The 27,367-nt window shown below is 28.5% G+C and overlaps 1 protein-coding gene across 1 annotated transcript; it reads right to left on the minus strand.

Annotated features, from left to right (window-relative positions):
* Positions 1–4: 4 nt before the first annotated feature.
* On the minus strand, positions 5–23,471 carry LOC113557956. The gene is made up of 2 exons (XM_026963495.1): positions 23,406–23,471; positions 5–615 (listed from the first exon to the last, which is right to left on the minus strand). Exons 1-2 carry the CDS (start codon positions 23,452–23,454, stop codon positions 5–7), a joined length of 660 nt encoding a protein of 219 aa, XP_026819296.1. The 5' UTR covers positions 23,455–23,471.
* Positions 23,472–27,367: the final 3,896 nt, after the last annotated feature.

Genomic DNA, 27,367 nt, shown 5'->3' on the forward strand with positions numbered 1-27,367 from the left:
CCGGCTAAAAACTATGTAACACCGGTGATATCAACGTGGTGTAGATAACTTTGAGTTTGTACAGCGACATGTACACGGCCAATTCCAGTTTTTCGAAAAACATGCTCGCGGCGGTCAATATGATTTGCTCGATCATTTTCACGCCGGCCGTCCTCGGTCGGACGTCGATTAAGCCGTATTCGTCGGCGCGGCGGTGAGGATTCGCGTCGAGACTTCGGTCCGTTCGTCCGCGGTCGTCGTGGACCCGCGCGACCGGCGACTCGTCCGCACCGTGTCCGATCCTCAGAGCAGACGCGACCGTACTGCAATCGTCGTCGTTTCTGTTTTTGGCGGAAGTGGCGGCGGCCGCGGTGTTGCACAGGTCGGCGGTATCATTGTCGCAAGCGATCGTGTCCACTGCGGCGGCCGACGGGTCAGTGGCGATAGCCGAGGAGGCGGTTGCGATGGCCGAAGACGCAGTGGCGATGGCCGACGAAGCGGTGGCGATGGCCGAAGACGCGGTGGCGATGGCGGAGGAAGCGCTGGCCACGGCCGAGGAGACAGTGGCGGTGGTCGGCGGCGGAGCAGCGGAGTCGGCGGAAAACACATCGTCCACAAGCCACAACAGCACCACTCCTGAGGAAAAGGAAAATTTTCCGTCAGAATATTTCGTACCATATTTCGTACATTAAACAGTATATATTATATAGACAGTTGGCGTAGCCATGGGGGGGAGACAGTAGTCCGTGCCCCCCCCCCTATCGGTTGATACAACTTAATGTATAAAAATGAACTATTATTGTTAATTGTTGATTATGTTTTTTTAGTATTTTGGGTTTGCCCCCCCTTTTTTTAAATCGTGGTTACGCTACTGTATTAGATATTGTTTCTAATAACGTTTGAGGGCAGCGCCGGATTGGGAAGAAATCGCCGGGCTCTCCACCTAGACCGGCCCAAGTTCCTAAACAATTTTATTCTAAACCTATATGGATCTCATTAGTATTATAAAACACGATTTAATTTACCGACCCTTATTGTAAATACAAACACTACTACTATTTTCCCTTTCTCTAATTTTAAATAAAAAATTTAAACACTAGTTATTATAATTACGAACACGAGTAAAATTGTAATAGGTATGGTTTATTTTTATCATTATTATTGTATTATTATTGTACGACAGTAGCGTCGCTATGCCTTTGTAGACCTGGGGCGGAAATATTTGAGAGGCCCCGCAGACAACGATAAATCATTAACAACTGTTTTAAAAATAAAATTAAGGAAGAAATTAAATACAAAGTATGAGTCATGAAGCTATGAAAGGGTCAAGTATTTAGGTAAGTTTAAAAAAAAAAAATAAAATAATAACTAATAAGCTGAGAACAGTTTTAAAAATACCAATTACTTAATATTTAATTTTTATAATTTAATTATACATTTTAAATAGCCAAATAGGTACTATAATTACAAACAATTATCATTATCAATTATCACAGAACTTACATAAGGCAGACTATAAAAATAAAATAAAAATACGGGATACTCGTGTTTTGATGCAACTGATAACGCAAAAAATGTTTTTTCTCTTTTGTAGTGTGTAGCTTATGTTTGAACGTCTATCATGTTTTATAGAAAACACCGATTTACACAATATCGTACAAAATATTTTTCCAACCTCATAAGTATCTTTTAAAAAAGGAATATCTGATTATAAATTTGGAATGAAACTTCTTTGCAAATTATTTTCGAATCGGACCAAAACTTTCGAATTTTTAGCGGCCCCCCTGGTTTGCCCGGTAGCCCGCAGGCTCAATCCGGGCCTGTCTGAGGGCGGTGTTTACTAGTTGCGGTCAAAATCAAAAATTACGTACTAGTTGCGATCAGCCAATTAAAAGGTTACCTACTAATTGCGGTCGCTGTTTGCGCTTTAATAACTCAATAGTGGGATAAAAGCACAAAAATTTATAAATATTTCTTAAATGTATAGTAATTTTATATTTCAAAAACAATAGTGATCGACTTCAGTTAGCAAAGTACGGTGACGGTTTATAATCATTTACTATACAGTATATTATATAGCATAAAGTATAAACTTACATCAAATGGTATTTAATATCTCGTAAGTCAACTCTAATATAAAAGCATGGAACTTGTACATACCAACAAAATTTCCAGATTGGATTACTTATGCAGCTCAAATTTCAAATTAAATTTTTTAAGTACTCATTATAATATCATACTACTAATATATAATTTCAATTCTATATTATTAACTCATTTTATTATCAGTGTAAAAGCTCAGTCTTCGCTGTGACCGCAACTTAGACATTACCCACAATTGCAGCAACCGCGACTGTTATATTATGTGCTTAACTCAAAAATCATCCATGACCGCAACTAGTATGCAGCCTCCGAGGGACTAGGAAAATAAGTGACGATAACCAATTAACATAACAAGAATCATTCTATCTAGATATTTGTTTTTTTGCCTTTTATTAAAAGTATGTTCATCACAAGTTAAAAAAAAAACTGTTAGTTTTGTTTGCAATGGTTTTTTTCTTATAAAAACCATGCCATTGCATTCGTATGGCCATTATAAGAACGTCATAACAACCGATGCAAATTAGCATATTATTATAAATAAAATGAGGTTTTTAATTTTTATGTCATTATTAAGCCTGGTATGCCACTACAACCGGTATCATTATAATATATAAACGATTTGTACTGTATTTATGTATAATAACACTTGTGCGTTGTATATTAATTAATTTAGATATAGGGGTCGGTATTACCCATATTATACAGAGTGATTCAACGATATGCATGCTCATCCTCGTTTTTCCTCATTGATAATTAATTCATACAAATTATGACTTTTGAAATAGTTCAGTACCTACTTATATTCATACGACAAGACCATATTATCAAGTAATCTGATTTCTTTTGTCATGCCACTTAAAGAATGTCCTGTGGCGATATAAACATTTTCTTTACCAATTAAAATTGTCCATATTTATGTTAAGTTTTTGAGGAGATAATAATGTCAAAAATATAATATATATATTTTGTTTGTTTATGTATACAGATCGAAAGTCAATCGGGTGGTTTTGAATTATTATACTTAAAATACTAAAGGTAATCATAATGGTACTAATACTAATGGTAGTTCATAAATTATACGTTTAGAAGATATTACGTGAAACGGGGTTTATCAAGGGTTAAAAATCATAGTAGTTATTATATTGTTTATAATAGTTCATAATTTATAAAAACTTTTCGAGTATAATAGCAGGTAGATACTAAACAAAATACTTCATATGTTTTATATTTTGTGCCCTTATAGTAGTTAGTAGTACATAAAGTTTAATGACTACCTATGTCCTATATTAAAATCTAGTGACTGACCTTGTTTTTAATTAAGATTTAGATGCGCCAAAATTGAAAAATATTTCACTCGATTTACAATTTACAGCAAACAATAGGGTGTTTTTCATTTGAAAAAACAAAATTCGTAACGCGTCACGATTTACTCTTTAATAGCATGACAAATCTTATTATTTTTTTTTGTCTTTAAAAACATATTATCTACAACTTTTATAAACCTATAATTAAAAAAATATCCTAATATAGTATTTAATTTAATGCATAATATTTATGACATCTTATACGTATCAAGAAAAGTAAAACCAAATTTTATTCTGTTTATTTTTATAGATATTTAAATTCTAGTGCAAGACCTTCTAAGTCTATACATTACTGTATCCACATTGACCTCAACTGGAACGATTTCTATTTATTTAAAAAATGGATGGATATGATATTTGAAAAAAAATATCTTCATGGCCTGTACCCGTAATTAGTATTACATGTAATTGGTAATTATTATTTAATTGTTTATGCCCCTTATTAATGATAATATGTTTTACAAGGAGAGACGTCATTTTTATGCTAATAAATTAGATAACACTGAAAAACAGTAGTACTGCAAGCAATTATAATAAAACAAGACAAGTTATTGGTCGATTTATGAATAGTTTCATTCTTATACTCACGTTTTGAAACATATAATAATCAAGTATTATAAAACGTTGAAATATTCATTTTGTTTTATTATACAAGACATATCAGGAAGACTATGTTAATTTAATAATAGTTTTAATCGAACTATTAGGTACGTTTATTGTTTTATTGAATTAATTACGGTCAAAACAGAAATTTATTACATTTTCTCTGATCAATGTCAATCGGATAATAATTATGAGGCACACATCATACAACTTCGACGTTTTTTAAGATACTGAATGAAATTAAAATATTTTAAATTCAATAGGGTTTCAAGATATTGATTGTTACAACGGACAAAGAGGCTATTTTTTTATTTCACTTCCCCTTTTTCTATTGGATAGAATATACTATGGAATCTATGCGTTGGCGATTAATGACGACGTTAATATTGACATTATAATAATATACTGTACTAATCACAAATAATTTCATAATGAGTAGCAAAACGAGATCAATGTTGTTAAGAGCGACATTCTTAAACAGCTATTTTGTCGGCTATTTATTATGCTTTCCATTTTATTTTTATTGCATACTTGACAGATTTTTTTTTAACAGATAATTTTAATTTATTTATTATGTTATGTAAACCTGAGAGCCGCAATTATTCTAACACTGTTAAACTCAAATCTATAAAGGCAATTTTAAGACATGTCAATTGTATCACCAAAACATTTTAAACATTATAAATAAACACAATTCTTATAATGTATATAAGTCCTATAAGATGTGTGTAGTAGGTGTATATGAATATGCATACATGTTATACGTGTAATTTAATCGTTTTTATCAATTAAAAATAATATGATAAACGACATGACCACTAACAAGTAAATTAAATAATAACCTTACTGATATTTCCTGAAAAAATTAATAGATTGATGTTTCCACAAGGCTTTCTTATACCGGGAAATACAAAATAGATGTCCACTGTCGAAAATAACCAAAGTATTATCACGTGTTCACTGGTATTACCTTTGATTGCAGTTTTTGTTTTTGATTTTATTTTCAAAGTAAATATGAGAGCAAGTAGTCTTAGTTCTTTGGTATTTATAAAAGTTATAGAAACATGTTTCAAAATCTATAAATACCGTAATTAAGAGTTTTATTTAATTAAATACAATAATAATTATAGTACATAAATTATTGTTTATAATTATTTAGAAATTGTCCTAAATATTTATACGGAATAAGGAAAAATGTAGTATGTACCGTATTTTTGCCGAGTATAGTTATTTTACGAAAATTTTTCTTAATAACTGTGCATTTTATGACAATTCACAGAGTTTCAACTGTTTAAATATTGTTTTTATTTCAAATCTACCTTCGGCATATTCACCTATATCACAATTGAATTTTATAATTTTTAATTTGACTTAGGTCATGCATGATGCACGTGTATGTTTATACTACATAATTCCATGTGTATGTTCTCAAAAAATAATTACAGTAGATTCTCGTCGTATCAAATTTTAAAGGGAACAGAAAAAAGTTCGAGATATCAAAAACATTGATATATCGAGTTTATTAAAATTCTTGAAAAAAATGGTAAACAATTTGAATGCTTAAATGCATAATTTGAATACTTAGAGTATTAATATAGTACATTACAACATACATATCAATAAACTACAATAATGAATAAATTATTTTTTTTTCATTTCACTGTACATTGTATACAAATGACTACAGCTATTAGTATAATGTTGTTCGAGATAACGACGTTTGAAATAATAAGAATCTACTGTACATTAATAATTTAAATTGATCTTTTACTCTTAGTATGTGATGACTTGAAACGTACACATTTTTTTTTGGAAAACTTCAAGGAATATCCTAAAATAATCTTTTTAAAGTATACAAACTATTACAGTAACTTGCATAATATGTCAATATGTGTAAAATAGTGTTTAAGAATAGAAAGTTGTTTTTATCTTAGTCATATGGTTTTACCTACTTATACGCTAAAAAGGTGTAAGCTCACGCAATTTTTTTTCGAATAGATACAATAATATGTTACAAAAAATATAAGTAATATTAAACAAACCGTAATGACTACGGATATAAAAAAAAAAAATTATTCATCATTGTAGTTTTGTTGATATGTATAGTATTTTAATTTTAAGTATTCAAATTATGCATTTTAAACATATTTACCAATATTTTTTTAAGAATTTTAATAAAATTCGATATTTTGAGGTTTTTGATATTTCGAACATTTTTCTGTTCCCATTGAGATTTTACACAACGAGAATCTACTTTATTTATTGATAATTCGAGATGTCTGTACGTGAGTTGTTCGTTGCGCTTTTTCAAGCTGCAAATCCACGTAAAGGCTTATATCTCTGGCAAGAGGCAGCATAGGTTTACAGTTTTACAATAATATGATATGTGACCCGCTGAAATTGGATTGTACGACATCATAGCCGCGGGCACTACATACATACAATCGCAATAATGATCGATTTTTTATACTCAACCATAACATGTTATTTTACGGCGGAATCGGTAGATACTCGAAAATTTTACACACGGCTTTTCAACTCCGTTTTACCTATTGAAAGAAATCGAATAAAATTATTGGTGAGGAGGGGAGCTATAACAAAAATGTTTGAATAATTTCACAAATTTTTAAAACGATTGTTTCAAGTCTCCCCCCCTCCTCTCCCAAAGTGTTACACTGTTTTATTTTCCTATATATTAGGCCAACCAAATGAAGGGGAGGATACATAGGTGTTTCGTTGTGACAATATTTTGCAGGGGCATTTTAATAATTTAACGATTTTTTTATTTTGTTACTATGAACGAAGCTCACGTTATTCAGCTATAGAATATTATAGGTGCCTACTAATATTTTGAGCGATATAATCTACCTTTTTACTATCGTGTAAATTTAAAAATAAATAATTTAGGAATATAGTACTTGTAGGTATAGTTAAAAAGTTACAATGTACGCTCGAATCGCCATAATAACCAGAGAGATAACTCAAGCGAAAAACGGTGAGAATATAATATTATTCTCAAGAGGTAATCCGCTGATTATAAACACACCAGAGTTTACGCTAACTTGTGCAGTTTGCAATTAAAACGTGTAGTTTTCATTCAAATGTAGTTCAGTACGTAAAAATATTAAGACTTAAGAGTTATGAATAATTGTAATGCTTCATTTTATGAATTGTGATTATAACGGCTAAGTGGTTGTCATTATTGTTATGAGCATTGATGATATAATTATAATAATTATTTAATGCGAAATGGATTGCGTGTTTATATAGCTATAAGAAAATGGTTTAAAATATTTTAAATTGTGTGTACAAACCGGGTATGTGGTTGATGAATGTTTAATTTACTATTTAATGGTTAAAATATGAATTATTTAACGTCAAATCGTAAAACATGGTATAACCTGCAACGTTCTAATAATATTTTCTTACCATTTGGCATTTACCAATGTTCGCACGATAAATTATTAACTATATCGCTTATTATTCAGAATCACATCACACTTTCAGTTGTTTAAAATGTTTAAACTGTTTAAATTGCCATTGCCTAATTATAATTTATATTTAATAGTTCAATAATTCAATAAATAATTTAAAAAAAATATATATTAAATCTAATATAAAATATTATTAATTTATGTATTTATTTTAATATTACTAAACTACACTAAATTTTGTATTCATAGTTTGAACGACAATAGTCCAGTAAAATTTGAAAAAAAATCCAATATAGGTATAATTTATCGTAATTATAACTATAAAACCATTGGATTTGCAACTATTGAAGTTTAAACGAAGCAATATGGATATTGGTGAAACAAATAGTTGTATAAATTCATCATTTGCACAAGTATGCATTGTTCTAAAATCTCTAAGATTTCCTTAGCATAAATTCTCTGTATTGGGTATCAATAATTGTTGTCTATATCTTTTATATCATATTCAAAAGAGTAAAAACTATACCAATTCAGATTTCATACATCAGTACTAATAGGTGTGATCGATGTAATAACAACGTGATAGTGATTATATAAACAGATTTTTATTAAGCGTAAAGTAAAGTTCACAAAATCGATCATCGCACTATTTTGAATTTCATTCCTTATGTAACAACCAACAATTTTAAAGTCTCAAAATTAAATTTTTATTTAAAAAATATAACTTCTATTAAATTGAAAAATGTAGCTAAAATGATGATCTATTCTGTCTAAATCTAAACGCTAACTTCAAACTTATAATATTTATCGCTTCATCAAATCGATTAAATACCTACTGCTGTTTAGACGTAAATTAAGGAAAATTGTATTATGTTGCGTGAGTGAAAGACAGAGACAATTGCTAATATCGGTAACCGTCATTCCCTTCGGGGCTTACACACACCTCGTTACGTTTAATGTTCCAATAATATTATGAGTATTATGTTTTAGAGACGAAAAACAAAAACATCGCAGTAACGCCGTTACTAAGGCGCCGTGCGAAATAATAAAAATTTCGATTCAAGTAAGTATCATTATAACCGCCGCGACCACGACTTTTATGGCCTAAAATAAAAAAATATATTATTCCAGCACAGGCTTTGACGTACACTATATATTACTATATGTGTAATTTCTGAGATTCGTTTTAGAACTGTGGCAGATCAAATAAATAATCACAACAATGTGCTTGTGTGCTTGTTTTTTTTTTTTTTTAGTATAAGAACACCATGCGTGGTGATAGGAACAGTAAAGAGTGTCAAAAGTTTCGTGCGTAACCTAACTTAACTTGAAGTGGTAGCTAATAGAAAGAGAGCAAATCGGCCAAGCCCGCTCGTCACCCCCAAAGCTCACAACGCACAGTACATAATTTGACATTGTTTAAATTAAATTTTTATAAAAAAAAAAAAAACCAATTTATCTAATAGTTTAATTATATGTGTAATAAAATAAAATAATATGCAAGTAAAAATGGTGAAATCTATAAGTATATATAATATGCACTATGTATTTATTGCACTTAGATCCTGTATAAGTAGATGTATACCTACAAGGTGATTCACCAAGCATGTCCATCTTCATATTTTCCTTTAATAATTAATATTTACGAATTTTGATTTTTGATTTTTAAATCTACTCTCAGTAACATATTTTCTAATTTTTGAGTGTGTTGATGTGTTTTTTTTTTTTTTGTTAATTTTTGTGTCTAAAGACACATTTTTTGTAAAAAAAAGTTTTGATAATCATTTTTAGTGAATTTTCTGATAGAAAATTGGATCTAATTGATACTTTTGGAACGTCAAAAATTCAAAATTCAAAATTATCAGTATTTTTTAAGATAATCGCGATAAAGCGGATAAAAACACTAAAAACATTTGTTAAGATTTTAATATTATTATTAAAATACATTTGTTTTTGTGACCTTGGAATTACTAAAAAGTCAGACCTTCTTCGAATCGTTACATATTTGTCGTACAAATACAACGATTTATCATTATATTAAAATGTATCTCATCCATTTCAGTGCCTACTCAATGACGAAATACACTTGACGCCTACTGCACAACAGAGCGGTTACCTATTTGGCGGTGTTTTTTGTTTTGTTTTTGGAGTGGTAAGAGGTTACTGTTTTTCTTTAGTTAAATGTTATAATAAACCATTTTACTATGATATTATTGAATTGTGTATTACAAAATATATAAATAGATTAAGGGGTGTTGAAAGTGCGTCTTTTTTTTCTTTAAGGAGTATTCGATAGGCAATTATTATTACAAGCGTGATTGCGTTTATCTATAATACAGTAGGGCTGTACGAGTAGCAAACGATAATTTTTTTGCGTGAGTCTCCAACACCGCCAACATAATTGAACCGTATAATATATTAATAGACGTGTATATTATATACACGATGATCATCTTTACTAATGCGATTTTTGAAAATCTGATTTTTTTTTGAATATTTAAATATAGTTTGACATTATTTCCGGATTCTTGAAATTTATCGTTATATTTGAGGAGTAAGAAAAACTCATCCAATAGATAATTTACATTTAAAAAAGGATTTTAATTTTAAAAACAGAAGTTTGTATCAACACAGACACCATTAAGCAGTAGGTATAAAAAAAAATTTAAGAATTTGAAAATAATATGTTCTTAAAGATTAAAGTATATTAAAGAAAATAGCAAAAATAAGAATTTGAATAAATTCATTATTAAAATAAAAAATAGAAGAAGTAAGCATTTTTATTTTTTTAGTGAATCATCTTGTAAAGTAGATGTAATCATGACAGACTCGAGTTCTCCGTTATGGCTTTATCGAAAACAAGATTGGCGCGGCTTGAATACACGATGGAGGTATCTAGGTAATATTATAAAAAAGAAAATCTTTCCCTTAGCGGGCTTCAGGTGGGATGCGTAAAAGTATATTATACTTGTCGGGTTCGATAAACACCCAAATGTATAAAAAAAACTGTTTTTGCTACTTTAATTTGAACGGATTTCTTTACGCGTGGCTGAACACTGAGAGGAAATATGATTTAAAAGGTCATATGAACATTATATAGGTATATATATTTACTACATATTATAAGTAAATTACTTATGCAACTATATATAATATAATAAACACGTGTACAGGATGATTCACTGAAAATATATTCGACCTCATTTTTTCTTCAATTATTATTAAAGTATTTATTCAAATTTTGATTTTTCAACCAATATTATTCGAGTTATTTAAATATTATTCGGGTTACAAAACTTGCGTATTTTTAATTACTCAGATTTATTATGTATTATATAATATTTATAGAATATCCTCTACGAATTTTTTTGTTCGAATGGGTACCACCTTTTTACCTAAAGTAAAATATTATAATGATATTATGAAGTAAATTATTTTTTTTTTTTTTTAATGTTTATACATCAAAAGCCGCGTCATTCAAATGAGTAGTTTCTAAGTTATTAAATTCTATATAAAAAATATTATATCTTTACTATAATGATTTTACATAAAATAAAATGCAGTAGTAATTTTTAGTCTAATATGTATTACACTCGGACAGTTTTTAAAAATTATTATAAAATGCATAAACTTACGTATTTATATTATTTTATATTTTACATTCAAATCACCACATATTCCTCACTTGAAATAACATTATAACATATTATATTATCATATACGTAAATACTACATTTTATATACTATACACTATACAGATAGCTATACTAAAGCTCAATAGTCTAATCGATTGAATATGAATGTTTACATTATGCGTTATTTTTTTTTTTAATCAGCCGCAGCTTACCAATTGACTGTAACAAAAAATATGGTGTCTTTTAAAAAACAATTTTGTTTCGTTAGATATACAGGAAAAGAGGACACATATTTTTAATGGCATAACAAAAAGTGTACATATATATATATATATAGTTTACACATGGCCTAAAATATAAATGATTAAGTATTAAAGAACAAATGCGGGTGAGGATGTCCTCACCCTGTATATATTGCTTATATTACTATATATACAAATAGATGGTAGTTATTCGCCACGGGTTATTATTAGGTATATAATGGCTGCCATCGACGTTCCGACAACGCAAATATAACTGCAACAATGACAGACTACGTTTAAAGTCCAAACACGGACAATTAGCATTAATAAAATAAACGCACTATCTATGTTTTGTTTATGTCGTCGTAATTATAATATTATATACACGATGACTCATCAGTCATCACCCCGTTTTTTTTTTCAACAGTGGGGTTATTTAAAATCGGATTTTTATAATTTTCAAATATACTTTTAAAGTCTTAAATATACCATATTTTGAAATTCTTGAAATTGGTTGTACTACTTACAGAGTGTCTTCTGCTATAAACTATATTGCAGATAATATTTTGAAAATTTTGACGCATCGAAATCACAATTCGAACGAGTAATTAGAAATAAAAAAGCAGTCAGTTTTTTTTTAGTTAGGTACTTTTTTAAATTTATTTACTAAGGATAATATAGATGCGTTATTAAAGACTATTATTTTTAGTATAAAACATACTAAATTTTAATAACTGATAAATCACTCGTTCAAATTTTGAAATAAGTTGAATTAACATTAAAAAGGAATTTCTTAATCTTAATTAAAAGGGAATAAGGAAGTTAAATCACCCTGTATATACAGTACTGTATAAGTCATATATTATTAACTACTGTCCGAAAACTCTGCGGGAAATATTTCGATAATTGTGATAATATTATATACATATACTAACTATAGCTGATCCTGCATGTCGTTTTCCGTGACAAATTTAATTTACCACTTCTTAAACTTTGTTAAATGTAAACTGCATACAGTTATTTGGAATGTTTTGACACAATATTAAATACAGGTCTAAAATTATATTAGATATTAGATAACTAATATATAAGTATACGTGTAATATATATTAAATAAATATAAAATATGTCAATATGACATTGCGTGTTACGGTCAAAGTCCAAAATTGGCTAATGTGAACGTTAACCTCTGCAGAACGGCTAAAGTAAAAATTCAAAATTATCTGTTATAAACTTACCAATTTAGACGTTAATGATGTATGTAATATTGTGTTTGTTTTGATAAATCGTGTATTTGTATTATTTGTAAATACACCACCCACAGACGAAAGAATATGTGAAAAAAAATCAACTTGTAACTCAACATGTCATAACTCATCATAGTTTAACACGTTCAAATCGAATACAAAGCTGATGGTACGATCATTAAATAAGAACTGATTTGAAACGTAAAAGGGCGTTGGTGTTATAGTTCGGAGGGTTTTGGACTGGGAACACTGAATTCGGTTGGTGTTAGAGATTTTGGATTTCGTACGTTCATATATCGGCTTAAGATAGAGTTTATAAATTGGTAGTTTAATTGTTAATGTGAAGGGACTGGAGGTTAAAAAAATAGTGGAGAAGACGAAATCGATAATTTAAAGATAAGAGTTTTTTGCGTTTATTTAAAGCTTTAAGTTAAAAGTTAAATAAAAAAAAATAAAAATTTAAGTAACAGCTATCTGTTGTATTATAGTCTCAAGTACACCGCGTAGTTGAGTAAGTTATTTTAATGTATCGTTATTTATTAAATTTGAATCAAATAATAATTAATCATTGTATACAAAAAACGATTCTGAGCAAAGACAAACTTTCAGCTTGTCTTACTATAAGCATATTTTATGATAAAAATTAAATGTATTAATATTTTATAGTATAAATGTATAATATAGTGTAGTACTGTATAGTAATGTATTATATTTTAGTTTATATTATATTGCTATTATAATATGGTAGGTTGAGTTGAATATTATTGTCAATAATATTGTACTTGAAAATGTCATTGTGTGTATACAAATATGTATTGAATCATTACACTTATGACACTAATGGTGTGTATTAAACATTTCAAGTATTATAATTAGTACTAACAAATAATATTTTTAAATTACGAGATAACTAAAATCGTTATTATTTATTTAAATATCTAATTTTGTTAATTTTAAACTTAAAATGTCTATGTAATGGAACTGTGCTTGAATATTTTTATGATTGTTTTGGATATAGTAAGAGCTACAATTGAAAAATCTTGTATTAAATTATTAATCCTTAGCTATAATACAAATTGGAAATATTATAAATCTACAACTATAAAATGATTTGAACATTCTCGTAATTTTGTAAAAATGTCAACATCAAATGCTTTACGAAAAAATCATACCATAATTCTTTAATATTTTTAAATAGCTATAATACAAATTTATGAAAAACCTTGTATTAAATTTTTAAGCTTTTTTACTTTGCGATAAATGCTTTATCGATAATTTTAAGAGAAAACTAAATTGAAAATAGAAAATATCTACGAGTAGCTCAAATGCAGTCAAAATTATTTTAGCGCGTATAGAAAATGTTAGTATATAAATATTTGATGAAAACTTCGAGTATTTGCGGTAATTCGTTTTTAAGTTACACCAAATAAATAAAATCGATTATGTAAACTTGATTAACGTACTAAAAGTTGTTTTTCGTGATTATTCATGTTCCGCTCAGAATCTAATATAAATATTAAATTATTCATTAGTAAAAGTAAAAATCTTAATCCATAGTATTGCATACCGAATTATTTACGTATTTTATTATATCTTTATAATATTTAGTATGTATACATAGGTGCCTTGCAACAATATAAATCATGCATTGCTGCTATAAGCCAGTAATACTTTATTGGTTAAAGCTAAATTAGCCGGTTAATGTATATGTTTTATACACAATTTTACAATTTTATTGTTCTTCGTGGCCAAAGCTCGAATAATTGGCTAATGCGTACTTCAACATGCAGTAAGTAAGGTGTGAATACACCTTAGTAAGTAATATACGCACTGCATGTTAAACAATGGCGTATACGGTATACCAAGTGATCCATTTAAAGTAAAACACTATAATAATTACAAAAAATATTCGTTCTTACATAATTTATTTAAAGCATTCAAAAACAAAATTTTTCTAAAAATAAATACTATTTATTTTAATTTTTAGCTCATCTATTTTTTTTTTATTATGTCTATTTTTAGTGACAACATGTATTTATAGAGGAACGAAGTGGATTCGTACTAAAGTACAAAATGTTGATCCACTTTACACCGCCCATCTAAACCTTAATATTTATACATAGCCAATAAACTTCCTAAATAAAATATGTAACTTAAAATTATTTTGAATATATTAGCGAAAGTTTAGTCACGGTTGGTCAACACGGGGAAGTGAACTTCACTCGCGCCCTAGCCTTCTAGAGTACGGCTATTACCGTACAGATTTTATTTTATATTAAGCTATGATATTATTTTAATGTAAATTAATAAAGTAAAATATGTAATAAACGAAGTATATCAACGAATCGGACCTACTTCTACTAATATTAGTACCCGTATTCCTAACACAATAGTCAATAAGTGATAACGTGAAGCCCGTCAAAAATGTCGAGCTTCGGAAAACCATTTATTAATAATAATAATTTTAACGAAACAGGCTATTATGTGTAGCGCGTCGTTTAACGTTAAACACTAGAGTTTCTAGAAAAAACCTAATAATGTATTGAAAAAATATTTATCCAACATAATTTTAAGTCGTTGCAAAACAACATTTTTGGAAAAGAAATTACATTTTTTATCGTTATTATTTGTTTAAGTTTTTTTCTCTTTTGAATTACAATAATATACATTTTTCGTTTTACATTTACCTAAGCAGAATATTATTGTTCGGACTTTTTCGATCAATAAAAATTAAATTTTAAAGAAGTTGTCTAATGGTTAGAAGTATTATAAAAGTCTAGATGACGAGAGGAGAAGTGGACCGACATTTTGTGGGGTATCCTCGTACACGACTTCACTTCGTTATTCATTTATTTAAACGCCGGTGATGTCGTTCAAAAAAATAATAATAATAATAATAATATCACGTGAAACGTTAAAAGATTTTAAAACAACGAGCGGTGTCTTACGTTAAATTTTGATCATCCGGCATCCGGTATATCAAACATTATAGAAGGACATCGTAGAATTATTGGGCATTAAGACCGCAGAAAGGACGTCAACAAGACGATCAAAACGATCGAGTCGATCAGGCGCCAATCGGAGACGTAATATATCGGTTGGAAACGCTATGATAATAATAACGCACGAAATCGCGGACACGCAATACACTCGGAACGACTTCCGGTTCTATAGAACAGTTTCTCGACGCGTATAAGAGCAACAGTGCTTAAACGGTGAGTATGTGGGTAAGTATATTATTTTTCTTTTCAAAAAAATGCACGTTCGACTCGTCATCGTTATCGTATCGTTGCTGTCGTTATTGCGTTATCTTTGCGAACGGAGCGCGCACTATGCCACGAGTCGAGGACGCGGTGACATCTTTCGAGCGTAGTAAATTTAAACGCTTTTTACACGCTCTTCGTAATATTATGAATCGCCATAAATTTATTCGTGTTTTACGCGCGTGATTAATTCTCGGTAAAACTAAATATTATACACTATGACGTAAAATTATGTATCATATTTTATACTGTATGTTATATATACTCGTGGGTACGTAAATTCACTCAACATTATTACGCTATAAATTATAAAGCTAAAGTTTAACGACATTTTTTACGTCCCAAAGCTGCAAGTTCTTGTCGCCTAAAGGATGCGATGATAGTTAGCGCGCTTGTGTGTGTGTGTGTGTGTGTGTGCGTAGCTGGTGTTTTTTTTTTTTCATCGAAGACGAATATTCGGAATATTCGCTTTATTTTATGTCGATTATGACGTGACGCGTTGTACAAAAAATATATAATATATCATAGAGATGGGCGACTGGCGGCCCGCATATACCATTTTTGACTGGCCCTTGCTACATTTCAAATTACTTAATATAAAAATATAAAACGTTAGAATTTTTTTGTATTTTATTTTATTATATGTATATGAAACGGACATAATTTTTATTGTAAAACGTGGGTATAAATTGTCATCTAGTATTGAACTATAAAAATGTCAATTGTGAATTGATTTGACTTTTTATTTTTATTTTTGCCTTTCTATTCTGGCCCGTTAGATTCTCACTCACAACAAATTGGCCCTCTAGTAGTATTGAGTTGCCCATCTCTGTAATACATAGTAATTATGAGCTATCGACAAATTGCGAAATGATCGCATTATTGGTTGTTATATCATTACCTTGTGGCTTGTGCACACGTCATATAGAACGATTGGAAAATGACCTCCAACCGCGGATGGTATTTACCGCGAGTGGAAATAATGGAATAACGTTGACGCCTTAGACACACATAGCATTTCGTCAGCCGACAATTATTTACATTTTATATTTATTAAACCATTAAGATTTAAATTAATTGTTTACTACAAACATATTTTCTTAATCTTTTAGCAGTAAATAAATAAACCACCGTTTATACACATGTACATTGAAGTCGTTTATTAGTTAATAATTAATGTGTGCACTAAAAATGTCATTTACAAATAATATTAATATAATAGTATATCATATATATTACATTATTATAATCTTTGTTACAATCATAACACCGGACCGTTATGATCGTTATAGTGATGCGTATTGCGCGTCTACAGCTCTACAGCTGCGTGTAGTATTAAATATTGAAATCCAATAATTATTATATTGCGACGTACCTAATTGCTATTATAATGAATATAAACAGTATAAACAATAATTCATTAGTTGTTTAAATTACATAATTATATGGACATATAGTCCGCTTTCGGTAAGACGTAAAATGCACATGAAGACAAATAATATTTTACGACCATCTCAAAAATCTCAAAACTAATGAAACACAAATTACTAGTATAGACTGCAGTCGGGGCTTATTGTAGAGATTATTCGGTATTATCCTGATAAAATAATAACATTTTCACTAAAAGAAACATTTATCTTAAAGTAGTATACATAGTGCATAGTATATATTATAATAATATTATACTTAATATTGAATAGTACACATTAAAATATGTTATCAATATTCGTAATAATAATTATTGCTCGGTAAGTAGGTATGTATGTACTGTGTATAGTGTTTCTATCAAAAACGTGTGCTCGTTGATGAATTGGTAATGGGGACGATTTCGGTGCTTCCTTCCTCTTAATATTTACCAGGATATCAGTCTATCGTGGCTGACGATACTGCGTCGGATGTCGAATGTTCTAGTTTCACAGAACGATCGTCGTGTCCGAATACCCGCTATTACGTACTTATATGTAATATATAATTTCCCGGACAAATAATTTTTCGACCGCAATAAATGGCGCAAAACGAAGCTCCTAACGTCACGTTTAGCCACCAGTCACCACCATTGTATAATATATTATAATGTAAGTAAACGCTGTGGCGTAATATCAATACATATTCTATTTATAACGAATTGTAATAAAATAATTATATAGTCGTTATGCGCGGACAAAATGATGGTATAAAACGAGGTACCTGTTATATACCTATATACGAGTATATATAAATAGCGGTTTCAATTATAATATACATTATAAACTCGGGATACCGCAACTATATAATTCCCACGTGTACGTGAATTACACGCTGGTTGGCTTTGAAGTTTAGAACTTATAATACTTGTATATAATATACAAAATAAGCACATATTATATTATGTATTTATAAGGTAGGTACTCGTATAATTGACTAAGCGCTAAATAATTATAAACACGACGTAATACCGACAGCCCATGTAATCGGGAGATCCGTTTAACGTAAGACACTCGTTATTTAACAACTAAAAATAAACGTTTTTAAAATACATATTTTCGAGTCGTTAAAGATAAAACATTGTTAAAGCTGTTCATTTTTTTTCTTGATGAAAATAGTTTAGAATTTTAAATCAGATAATTTTTTTACCCACAGAAAAAAATAACTAACACAAATCAAATGTCTATAAATAGTTTACAAAAGAGTCAAATTTCAAGCTAGTATCTATACGGTTATTTGTTTTTAAATTTCGACGAAATAATAAATGTAGTTAGGAAAATGTCTGTTTTTACCTGCAATAATATAATAATGATAAAGAAAACTAGCTACCCACTGTGAATTTTAAATTTCTTTTAAACTTCTAAAGTATTAAGTAGATTTACTTTCTTACTAGAAAAAGATTACGATCAAAGTTAAAAATATAAGCACTTTTTCTACTACAAAAAGTTTCATAGGACAAACAAATCCACACATCATAGTAAAATAAATATAATATTCATAATGGCTCCGCTTAGAATCTAATAGAGAAGAATATTAACTACATATACAGATTATATTATTACTATAATAATAAGTAGAAATATGGCATATAGAAATATTTTTATAAATACATTTATGAACATTTAAACATTTTTTTATTTTTTTAATTTTGAAGTGACTTAAGAGGATTTCTTAAATTTTTTAATGTTTATACATAATATAAAACTCACTTCAAAATTAAAATATCGAAAAAACACTTCCAATAAGCACAATAATATATTTTTATCATAATTCTTAAGTTAAACACAAATTTATTTTCTTATTTCTTATCACTTTGATGGATCCACCTGTAGATACATTAAACATAGAATACGGCTAAGTTATTATTGTTGCTCCTAAGAGGACGCAACACTCGCGTGTGTTACATCTTTGTTACAAATGTAGGTATGCCATAATAAATTTGTGTTTAGCCGCTTCAATTTTGAGCTCTAATAAGTAAACAAGTAGTAGTAAGTATACACAACGAGTAGTTATGTAAAATATTACAATTTACGAATTATCATACTTCACTTAAGATTTTAAATATCATACAAACCACGTGAAAACACACAATATAATATTTAGGTACCTTTAAATTTGATAATAATTCAATTCACTCTATTATTGAAAGTATGTAACAATACGAATTTGAAACCACTAAAAACAAATTCTGCCATCTTGTATGTTTGTAAGACAGATACAACATAATATGATATTATTATTATTGTTGTGTCAAAGTCCGATATGGTGTCAATTATTTAGACTATATTTGTAAACAATATGATTTTAAAATTATGTTTAAAACATTTATATTTTATATACAGCGTGTACAATAGTGTATGGGTCGATTTAAGGTTAGACGTGTGTGCAGCATGTCTGCGTGTGCTGGTACAGCGTCATTCGGAGTACGAAGCGCGGTGGTTCATTTTTCCAAACGATTTCATTGTGGTTATATATCGAATAACTATAATTCAATGTTTACCAAATGTTAACCATGTGTTTATTTTCAGCACTTATGTTGGGGAGAGGGGGGGCAGCGTAAACAACAACTTAAATATCGCCCAGATTCGAGCTGAACACCTAAAATCGTTCGCTATTTTCGGTGGACCAAATTATTACTAATATTATGTTATTATTATTTCTCAGTTTTATTGCTTCATTGCAGGGTACGCGAACTTAAATGTTTACTGATTAATAAACAATATTTTGCATTAACTTTATCATGGAAAAACTTAAAGTTACAGTGTCTTTCATCGTGACAGAACAGTGTAATAATAACGTATTTAAAAATTGAAACCTAGACACCTAGTACTAGTACTATTTGATAATAGTTTTCGTATCCTACGAAAAAGTTTATTTGCTGAATACCCATTTCGTCATTACGTTGACGGCGTATGTTACCTTTTGAATGGGTATTTTTTACAATTTACTTTTAACTTTATAAAAATGAATTTTGGCCAAAATTGTTTATTCTGTGTTATTTTGAACTTAAATAAAAATACATTTGTCGAATCTATAGTGATTCGAATATTAAAATATAATGAATAATACTAATACATTTTTGTGATATTTGATAACACCGATAATGGTACCAAAATACCGATAATAAGTTAAGATGTGATTGAAGTGAGCTATTTTTTTTTATGGGTATTGTTTCTGCAATCTGTACATTTCCGCCCAATTATTGTTTAATTTTTACTTGTTTTTCATTTATCAAACGACTGAAATTACACCTTTGGAAGTACATATATCGTATAATTACTATAATTAATAATATGTTATGTACCTATATAATATGTTACGATTGTTACGGGCAATGAACACGTTGTCCAGGTAATTTGAATTACGAATATTTTAAAATAATGACAATTTATTTTATTAAATAGTATTATATTATGATTATTTTAAAACAATTGTAATTTATTATATAAAATATAATAATTATATTATTATTTAAAAATTCTTCAAATGCGGATGGTCGTAAAATGGTTCGCAGCTTTGCAAGACAAATAAATGCAAGCATAGAAAATAAATAAATTTTGCGATTCATAAGTGCTATTCTAATCAATCATGTACTTACAAATAAATATAGTTTATGATCAAATTCTAAATAATCCTAATATTATATAATAAATAATAACTCATTTATTTATTTACCATGGCGTTGTAGATATTAATAAAACGTTCAGAATATTAATTATTAATACAATTAAAAATATTAATATTTTTTTCTATTAATATTATAGGTATAATTATTACTAATAGTGAATTTAATGCAATATATATATATATATATATAATGTACAAAATTAATTTGTTTTTAATGTTTCTATTCGCTGTTCAAATTGCCTGGACAGGACAAAATATTTCCTGTAGTTCGTAACTTACATATTATAAATACGTAGTAGATTTTGTACCTATGAAAACAAATATTTACGCAACTAATGTTCAGTTGGCCGTAAAATTGCATTCGAGCTCGACACTTCTCATTAACTTCTAAATTAGAATTTTCCGAGATGCAGCGACTATTTTATTATAAAATAACTATTACCTTTATTTAATTAAATATTGTAGTTTTCGTTTAATCCAAGTCTTAAATTAAAAAAAAAAAACTCAGTTTTACCTATTTTAAGTATTTAAACGTTATCAAAAATTAGTGTTCAACGTTATTTAATCCTTTAAGTTTTACGTTAAAAATAAGATTGTAAGCACCAATGAAATTTAACATAAATATAAGATTTACCAAGTTGAATTTTAGAAATATTCTAATGACAAATATATTATTTAATAAAAAAGAAGAACAACTAAATTGTTCAGAATAAATTAGTTATTTTTGTTAACAGAAGTTAGTCAACATAAAATTTATCTTACCTACAAGTTTAACTAAAATAAATAGAATTTAAGTATTCATTAGAATGATAAGTATGTAAAAAAAAAGTAGATACAACTATTATTTTTAATAACGTTATTTATAATTAAATTTTTAATTTACAAATTTAAATAAGATATTTTTCGTTTTTCTTTTGATTTTTTTAAATATTTGTTTTCCATTGTAACGTTATTTAAAAAACGATTTAAAACCTTAGTTCGATTTTCTATTATACTATTTATGCTATATTATGATAGCATGATCTAGTTGTTCATGACATGTACAAAATTGGCAGTGTTTCTATGTACCTACTGGCTACTGAAACATATTATGCTAATAGTTTTACATTCCGTTGATTATATAAAGAAAAGTTATTAAAGTTTCGTGGTATTTATTTTACCTTTAATTTAACGAACAATGAATTAAATTATGCGTCACGACTCGCAATATTATATTATTTCTGTGAACTCGAAATCTTACAAATTCTACATGATATAAAATATAGGTGTTTAATTTATTTTATACAGTTGCCAAAGCTGGCGATATTTACATTTAAAAAAAATTAAAGATTATTTACTTGGAAATGTTAAACGTTAATTCTTATAAATAAAAGCTTTTTCGATTTATCAAAAATAATTTTTGGTTATTTTTTTTATTTCGTTTATACCTGCGTAGGAGCAAGTTATATTATTTAAAGTTATATATTCAAGTTATTTTGAATATGTTTTGTAGAATATAAGAAATACTTTTTTTGTTTAACAGTACTGTATGAAAAAATGAGGAAAAGAAACATAAAGAACATCAAAGACCTGCTGCACAGCGACTTCGCCGGTTTTATTTATAAAAGTATCGTACAACTACTTGTTGTGTATTTGTGAATATTTTTCTCATACGAAATCGAATATTTTATACGGATTTATTCACATGTAAATGAAAAAATATACATACTTTTACCTAACTGCTTTGCATTATTTTAAAATGAAAAAAATAAAATAATAGAAATCGTTTTTATAGTTATAAATTAAATGCGTGTAATTGCTTATAATAATAATATATGATGGTTTACGTACAAGTAATGAAACTAAAAAACTGTTTCTTCTTAGTCACATGGTTAAAATAATTTGAATTAAACATTCGTTCATCAATGACGTTCAAAAGAATATTAAAATAATAATCTCAAAAAAATTAGTATAAAGTGCTTTGAAACTATTTTTAAGACTCATAATTTAAAAAATATATAAATTTAATTGGAAATAAATCTTTCAACTATAAAATATTATAAATTAAGTGCGACGTGCGTATACAAAACTGTGAAATAATTATTTATAAAACATGTGTAAGCAATTTTAATTGGTAGACATTTTTAAAAATACCATAAAAAGTAATAAAAATGAAAAAATAACTTAAAAAAGTAAAAATACAGAACAATGTGAAATAAAATCGTCAAAATTAAATTGGTAAGTAACTAATCAAAACATTATTGCGTTATCAATTAAACTAATTATTACAGACTACACGCAGTATGTGATAACTAATAGTATTATATTATAATGTAAAAAGTATATTAACGGTTGTCGACTAAAACAAATACGATCCGTGACGGTGGAGGGGAGCTACATAGACTTCTCGGCCTCCCCTTGGCCACGCCACGTCTGGGTAAAAGTATCTGTATAACGTCACTCACCTGCAGTGATCGGGACAAAGACTGCGTACAACGCGTAAAATCGTTTCATGTCTGAAAATCGTCCTGCAGAATCGCGGGCGGAGACCAAACATCTGCAGTCGCGTGTACCGCGCAATGTCGTAGGCAGGTAACTATTATGATATCAGTCCGCGTACGACTGACTACTGCGATGCAGGTGGACTTTAGCTACGTACAACTGTATTGCGGGCGCGTCAAACGAAATCGGGAACGACAAAGCAACCGACGGTGTGCTCGGACCGCCAAACCGCTAATGGAGGAAACGATAATAATATATATATATATATCTGAGGGCCCTCGTCTTATAGGTGCGTCTCGAGTCCAACTAGTCCGCCGATCTATAGCCGTTATAACACCACTGTGGGGCGAGCCGGAACGACAAAATCGAATTGATCGACTGCGAGTCGTTTTCTCATAATATTATATATTATATATATATATCTACCAACGTATATATATATATATATATATATATGTATACAAGTATTTTAGGACGCCCCTGACGGACAATTATAGGTAATAGCCGATTTAACGTTACATATATATACCTAATACGATAAATGAGTAATAATAATAGTGTTACTATTACCACATCGTATATAGTTATAATAGTTATGATATTGTGTTCTGCAAGTAGGTATATACATCTAAACAGAGCGATTATTCGCGCGCAGTTATTTCGGTTTATTTACTTTTTTTTTCTGCGGTGAGACAATAATGTATAGGTCCCGTGCAACGTAATGGAAACGCAGCGCGTTGTTCTATATGATGGCCGCTATATAATATCAAGACACGACAATTATTATAGAATTCTCTGGAACGAAAAACAAAATATTGGACGCACAAGTATATATATATAGGTAATATTAAATTATAGTGACGTACATTTTTGTTGTTGTAATTATTTAATGAACACATTTTACCAGTAAATTTCCAGAATTAATAAATCTCTATTGAACATGATTTATATTATAAATTAATAAATGTTATAGTAAGTTTATAGTGTTTACACCCATTCAATTTTGTAACAATCATTTTCACTATATTATGTACAAAGAAAGCAAATAAAACATAAATACAATAATTCTCGATCTCTTCGATACCATACAATAAAAATATAATAATTATTGATCATGAACCATAATCTTTAATTTGTTATATTTTTTAAAAATTTCAATTTGTATTATAGTCCTAATCTACTGATAAAAAGTACAACAACATGCAAATTAAGTGGTCATTGAATTTTTAGAATAGTTAGCAAAATTGGTTTCGAACGTTTTACTTTTTTTATAACACGATTGCGAAAGAATGTCGCTTATTAAAAAAAAAATTTTAACCGAAAAACGAACAATTTCAAACGTTTTCTATAAAAACGTTGCCAAGTTAAAATTTTTGAATATGTTTTACTTTTTTCGGGAACCCGTATGGGAGCTTACCGTCTTAATGGCCCACCCAATTTGTTTTTGTGATAGAGCTTTAAGTTTTTGTGCACAAACGATGCACAAACGTTAGGTTTAATCAGAGGTTCTAATTTTGAAAGTGCCCCCATCACAAGTAATCAATTATAAAATATACAGGAATATACGCAATTACCAATAAAATATTTTTACACGAAGGTTTTGTATATTATTCATCTGAAGTTTTAATTAAAAAAAACTTTGACCAAAAAATCGATTATATTCGACGTACACATTTATATATAATAATTGCGTATAGATTTAAGTCACGACGTGTTTTATTTTTAATAGGTACTTTCGATTAAGTTTTTCAAAGTTTTTAAACAATCACTTGTCATCTTTATTGGGTCAGCTTTGGAAAACTAAAAATTATTTTAAAATATTACCATATATATATAGCGGGTATCACAATAGAACAATCGATATCTAAACTTATATTAAATCGAAAACAAAAATCAAACTACTGTAGTAGTGTAGTTGTTGTCTGGCAGTGTCGATTAAATTATTATTGTGATAATATATTCATCTCTCGAAAATACAATTCCTAAAGTGCAGAGACTATATATTATTATATGCATTATTATAAAATAATACGATGACAAACAAATAAAATGCTGTGTAGTGTGTGGTTGTGAGCTTAAGTAGATTTTTTAAAATGGAATTGGCTTAATGCAATACGACCAGATGACTCTATTTTTTGGTAAATCTGTTTTATTCGATAAAGTAAAAAATATGATAAAGACAAAATGTATTCACAAGTGGGCAGTGGTGGATCTAATGTTTATCTTATTTGGATGAAAAGTGAAAAAATAATTTTAATATCTCTACTTAAATTAATACAATTACTATGTAATATCTGGTACCCACTGATATTTGATAATGACATTGGAGTTTAATTAATTCACTTAACTGAATAGGTATCTATATTACATTAACCATTACATATTATCATAGATAAATATGGCATATTAAAAGCCCACGGTATGAAATCTGGTATATAGTTTTCAATTAATACCGTTTGGACATTTAGTATAAACCAATATTTATATTTTATTTATTTATTTAATTTATTTAATTTTGTATACACATAAGTATTGCGCCTCACTGCGAGAACTCGTGTGGGGGCCCAGGAGTTCTAAATCAAATTATATATAAATAACATTTCTATAGAAACATAGTATATATAAACTGAAAGTTATCTGACATTGATCATAACTCTTATTAGTAAAAACTTAAGAATAATAAATCCCTGATTAGTGATTATAATCACAGTTGTGTGTAAATATTTAGGAAATTTAAAATCCGAGATCGATTATAATAATATTTAATACAATTCGCGAGAAAATTCCATTATCTATTGCAAAGTGCCTTTTTTGAATAAATTAATTGACTAACTGTATTAAATTATTCAAATTGAGTTCTCTGTGCATATCTAATAAACAAATACCCGTAAGCTGAGCTTCATCTATTCAGGTCGCAACCAAGTTTTCGTTACCTAAGCGAAAATATGAAAAGGTTCTTTCAGCAAATGCTACTCCAGCATACATTGGATTTGAAGATGAAATTATATGTTTGGAAAGCATAGTTCACTATTCACTAGATCTACGATAAATAAACATATAACTATAACACTTATGTTATGTAATTAGACCGGAAAACTTTATTCTAAAAATTCAAAATTGTTGTTTACAATGTTCAAAATAATATACTATATAGAAACTGAATTTTGAAACTCTAAGCTATGGACACATAACTGCACTTGGGCCGCATACGAATTGCGTCCCAATTATCTGATATCAATATACGTATATATGATTGTATAAATCAATAACCGAAACAAGATTGTTAATTTATTTATTACTTTGTTTATATCGTTCCAAAAGCCGTTTGGCGTTTAATCTAATAAAATAAATAAATAACTATTATCTATCGAATAATATTTTGAAACTTATGTAATAAATGTATACGGTAATTATTACTTATTAGTATGTGTTTCGATTGTGAAACGTTAACCATCGTGCGCTGTTATATTTTAAAAACGTATTAAAAAAATGACAGACAGTGTTTAATGTGTTGTAAGAAATACGTAAGTCATACATTAAGTTAAATAATAAAAATAAAATATTAAAAATGATAGTGAGCATAATCATGCAAATTATTCTGATGAAATGCGAAATAGACAAAAATTAAACAACAATTTAGAACACAAGACGATAGACGATCTCTAATGATAATAAGCCATCAAAACTAATTCGTAGGGAATTATCAAATTATATACGGTGAAACCCAAAAGCGCAAATTCATTTTGTGTTTTTATACCTTAGTAGTGTGATAAAAGCGCAAAAATAATCTATATTAGCTGATACAATATAATATAGTATTTGTTACACTGCAAGTTTCACAGCCATAAATTTATAATTTTATCGAAGTGTTTAAAGAACACCAGGCAGAAGTTTACTGAAAAAATTCAATCAAATAGACGAAAAA

This window comes from Rhopalosiphum maidis, chromosome 3 (assembly GCF_003676215.2).
Source record: "Rhopalosiphum maidis isolate BTI-1 chromosome 3, ASM367621v3, whole genome shotgun sequence".
NCBI lineage: Eukaryota > Metazoa > Arthropoda > Insecta > Hemiptera > Aphididae > Rhopalosiphum > Rhopalosiphum maidis.